This window comes from Chiloscyllium plagiosum, chromosome 29 (assembly GCF_004010195.1).
Source record: "Chiloscyllium plagiosum isolate BGI_BamShark_2017 chromosome 29, ASM401019v2, whole genome shotgun sequence".
NCBI classification, from domain to species: Eukaryota; Metazoa; Chordata; class Chondrichthyes; order Orectolobiformes; family Hemiscylliidae; genus Chiloscyllium; species Chiloscyllium plagiosum.
This window is the reverse complement of record NC_057738.1, coordinates 47,759,226-47,763,821: the sequence shown is the minus strand read 5'-3', so window position 1 is coordinate 47,763,821 and position 4,596 is coordinate 47,759,226. Positions and strand designations below refer to the sequence as shown.

General features: G+C 40.6%; 1 protein-coding gene across 1 annotated transcript in view; it reads right to left on the bottom strand.

Moving 5' to 3' along the window:
- LOC122564277 (transmembrane protein 39B-like) overlaps window positions 1-2,957 on the bottom strand; it is a 65,550-nt gene extending 62,593 nt beyond the window's left edge. The window contains exon 1 of the mRNA XM_043718952.1: window positions 2,756-2,957. Coding sequence (XP_043574887.1) covers window positions 2,756-2,883 — 128 coding nt within the window. The 5' untranslated portion in view covers window positions 2,884-2,957. The remainder of the gene's footprint in view (window positions 1-2,755) is intronic.
- Window positions 2,958-4,596: the final 1,639 nt, after the last annotated feature.

Genomic DNA, 4,596 nt, shown 5'->3' with positions numbered 1-4,596 from the left:
TCGATCTATCCTGTCTATACCTGACATATGCTTCCTTCTTTTTCTTAACCAAACCCTCAATTTCTTTAGTCATCCAGCATACCCTATACCTACCAACCTTCCCTTTCACCCTGACAGGAATACACTTTCTCTGGATTCTTGTTATCTCATTTCTGAAGGCTTCCCATTTTCCAGCCTTCCCTTTACCTGCGAACAAACACCACTAATTTTTGTGTCATCTGCAAACTTACTAATTATACCTTCTATGTTCACATCTAAGTCATTAATGTACATAACAAACAGTAAGGGTCCTAGTACACCACTGGTCACAGGCTTCCAATTACAAAAGCCTGCACCATCATTCTTTGCCTCCTTTTTGTAAGCCAATTCTGAATCCTATTTGTCAACTTGCCTTGGATCCATATCTTTCACCTTTTGGACCAGTCTTCCATATGGGACCTTGTCAAATCCTTACTGGAAGTCTATATAAACCACATCAACCGCACTATCAATATATTTAGTCACCTTTTCAAAAAAGGTCAAATAAATCAGACACAATCTCCCTCTAATAAATCCATGCTGACTATCCTTGATCAATCCCTGCTTCTCCCAGAATTGATTAATCTAGTTATTCAGACTTTTTCCAATAATTTCCCTACCACTGATGTCAGACTAATTGGTCTGTAATTACCTAGCCTGTCCCTGCTGCCCTTATTGAACAAAGGAACTACATCAGCTATCCTCTAGTCACCTGGCGCATTGCCTGTGGTCAGCTATTAAAACATTTAGCAATTTTGCAGTACAGAATTTGAATATTTTAAAGCAAAGACAAACTTTCATGAAAACTGTCATCCTGCACTCATTAAAACATTTCACAAAAATAAAAATTCAAGAGGAAAACCAACAACATTTATAGTGCATGAAATGTGAGTGTTGATTGCCCAGCATAGGTACTCCGATTGGCAAAGACATTGCCATGAAGAGTTCATTCATCAGTGCTGATTAATAGTGAAGCATTCACAACACACCCCCTGAACGTGACTTAATAGAGACATACAAGATGATCAAAGGATTACATAGGGTGGATAGTGAGAGCCTTTTTCCTCGACCCACCACTCTGAAGAACATTTCACATATATCGCCCCTAAACCTTTCCCCTCTCACTTTGAACTTGTGACCCCATATAATTGGGTCCTCCACTCTGGGAAAAAGTTTCTTGCTATCCACCCTATCTAACCTCTCATGATTTTGTAGGCCTCAATCAGGTCCCCCCTCAACCTCCACCTTTCCAATGAAAATAATCCTAATCTACTCAACCTCTTTTCATAGCTAGCATCCTCTATACCAGGCAACATCCTGGTGAACCTCCTCTACACTGTCTCCAAAACATCCACATCCTTTTGGTAAAAGCAAATTACTGCGGATGCTGGAATCTGAAACCAAAAGAGAAAATGCTGAAAAATATCAGCAGGTCTGGCAACATCTTTAAGGAGAGAAAAGTGCTGACGTTTTGAGTCTAACTGACCCTTTGTCAAAGAGTCAGTTAGACTCGAAACGTCAGCTCTGCTACCAGACCTGCTGAGATTTTCCAGCATTTTCTCTTTTGGTTTCACATCCTTTTGGTAATGTGGTGACCAGAACTGTACGCAGTATTCCAAATGTGACGAAACAAAAGTCTTATACAACAGTAACATGACCTGCCAACTCTTGTATTCAACACCTTGTCCAATGAAGGAAAGCATGCCCTGTGCCTTCTTGACCACTCTACTGACCTATGTTGCTGCCTTCAGGGAACAATGGACCTGAACACCCAGATCTCTCTGTACATCAATTTTCCCCAGGACTTTTCCACTTACTGTATGGTTCGCTCTGGAATTGCATCTTCCAAAATGCATCACTTCGCACTGTCTGGATTGAACTCCATCTGACATTTCTTTGTCCAACTCTCCAATCTATTTATATTTGCGTTCTCTGACAGAACTCTTCACTATCTGCTACTCCACCAATCTTATTGTCATCTGCAAACTTGCTAATGAGGCAACCTACACTTTCCTCCAAATCATTTAGGTATATCACAAATTATGTAGTATACATTACTACACTGGGTCCTGGGCTTTGCAGACAAAAGGAATGTGTATGGGCACTGCACCCATTACAACTAAACAAATAGGTCAGCCATTTATTTGCTGGTTCATTTCTCAGGGCAAAGCCATGATCAATTGCAACCAACCTGCCTATTTTAAAATTTGAATAATACCTGGCTTTTATCTGAACAAAGCCCACCCCCCATGAAAACAGAACTGCAGATGTTGGAAACAAACAATAGCTGCTGGAAAAACTCAGCAGCTCTGGCAGTATCTGTGGAGTTAATGCTGGAGGTCTAGCGGCTGTACTTCAGAATGTTATCTGGGTATTATCTGTCTCTCCATGGTAAAATCTCCACCAATAAGAATCCAATTCCCGCACATTCAATTGTTGATTTCCCCTTGAATTTATGTTCTCGGTAAAGCTCTTGAATTTTGCAAGCTGAAAAAAATGTTTCTTTGAAACATAATGTAAATATACTTCCACAAATATTCTCATCTGTCCAGAAACCCATTTGAGGAGGGGCACAAATGATCATTGTATTAAAAAAAACCATAAGGAAAATGCTTTGGTTAAGTTATATTTTAGTTCTCATCTAGGATCCTACTATCCTTGTTAGTGAATCAAACTACTTCAATTGGACACCCAGAGTCAGCAAACATTCTACAGGTTAGACAGGAACTCTTGTTACCTGGTTCTTGATCGTACTCCGGTAATGGGCGAGCTGGAGGAATAGCTAGAGCCCCCTAATGTTCCAGATTCATTGAGTGGTGTTCTGCAGTAGGATGCTCTACTTGGCCCTCTTCTACCCCCTGCCATGCCAAAGAATGGCACTTTTTTCAGCGTGGAGCTTACCTTTGGTGTGGGGTGTGCTGTAATTGAATAAAATAAATGAGTATATTGTCACCATTTGTAAAAGGATATAAAAACCACTGTTACACAGGAAACTATTATAATCTTTTTAAATGCTACATTTCCATATCAAAGTGGATCTATAGGAGGAAGACTTTACAAAAAGGGGAGAGTGAGGAGAAGGAAGAGATGAGGTGGGGCCACACCTGGAGTATTGTGTACAGTTCTGGTCAGCTCATTTTAGGAAGGATGTGGAAGCTTTGGAAAGGGTTCAGAGGAGATTTACTAGGATATTACCTCGTATGGAAAGAAGGTCTTACAAGAAAAGGCTGAGGGAACTGAAGCTGTTTTCATTGGAGAGAAGAAGGTTGAGAGATGACTTAATCAATACATATAAGATAATCAGAAGGTTAGATAGGGTGGATAGTGAGATTCTTTTTCCTCAGATGTTGAAGGCTAACACTAGGGGACACAGCTTTAAATTGAGGGGTGATAGATTTAGGACAGATATTGGGGTAGTTCCTTTACTCAGAGAGTAGGGGCGTCATACTGCCTGCCTGCAACAGTAGTAAATTCACCGATGTTAAAGACATTTAAGTGGGCATTGGACATACAAATGGATAATAATGGAACGGTGTAAGTTAGATGGGTATCAGATTAATTTCACAGGTCAGCACAACATTAAGAGCCAAAGGGCTTGTGTTGCACTGTAACGTTCCATGTTCTATGTTCTAATTCCTGAACCATGCAGTGATGCAGCAGCTCAGGGTAATCTCAATGAACTCTCTGTAGAATGTGGCGAGGATGGATGGGTGGGAGGTGGGCTTTCCTCAGTCTACACGGAAAGTAGAGATGCTGCTGGGCTTTCTTGGGTATGGAGCTGGTGTTGAGGGACCAGGTGAGATTCTCCACTCAGTGGATCCCAAGAAAACTCTTCATGATCTCCATGGGGGCACCGTCAATGTTATCTGTAAGAATAATAGGATGGTTATGGTAGGGGATTTTAACTTTCCAATTGTAGACTGGGACTGCCATAGTGTTAAGGGTTTAGATGGAGAGGAATTTCTTAAGTGTGTACAAGACAATTTTCTGATTCAATATGTGGATGTACCTACTAGAGAAGGTGCAAAACTTGACCTACTCTTGGGAAATAAGGCAGGGCAGGTGACTGAGGTGTCAGTGGGGGAGCACTTTGGGGCCAGCGACCATAATTCTATTAGTTTTAAAATAGTAATGGAAAAGGAGAGTCCAGATTTAAAAGTTGAAGTTCTAAATTGGAGAAAGGCCAATTTTGACAGAATTAGGCAAGTGCTTTCAGAAGCTGATTGGGTGCAGATGTTTGCAGGTAAAGGGGCGGCTGAAAAATGGGAAGCCTTCAGAAATGAGACAACGAGAGTCCAGAAAAAGTATATTTCTGTTAGAGTAATGGGAAAGGCTGGTAGGTATAGAGAATATTGGATAACTAAAGAAATTGAGGGTTTGGTTAAGATAAAGAAGGAAGCATATGTCAGGTATAGACAGGATAGATTGAGTGAATCTTTAGAACAGTATAAAGGCAGTAAAAGTATAATTAAGAAGGAAGTCAGGAGGGCAAAAAGAGGACATGAGATAGCTTTGGCAAATAGAGTTAAGGAGAATCCAAAGGGTCTTTACAAATATATTAAGGACAAAAAGGTAACG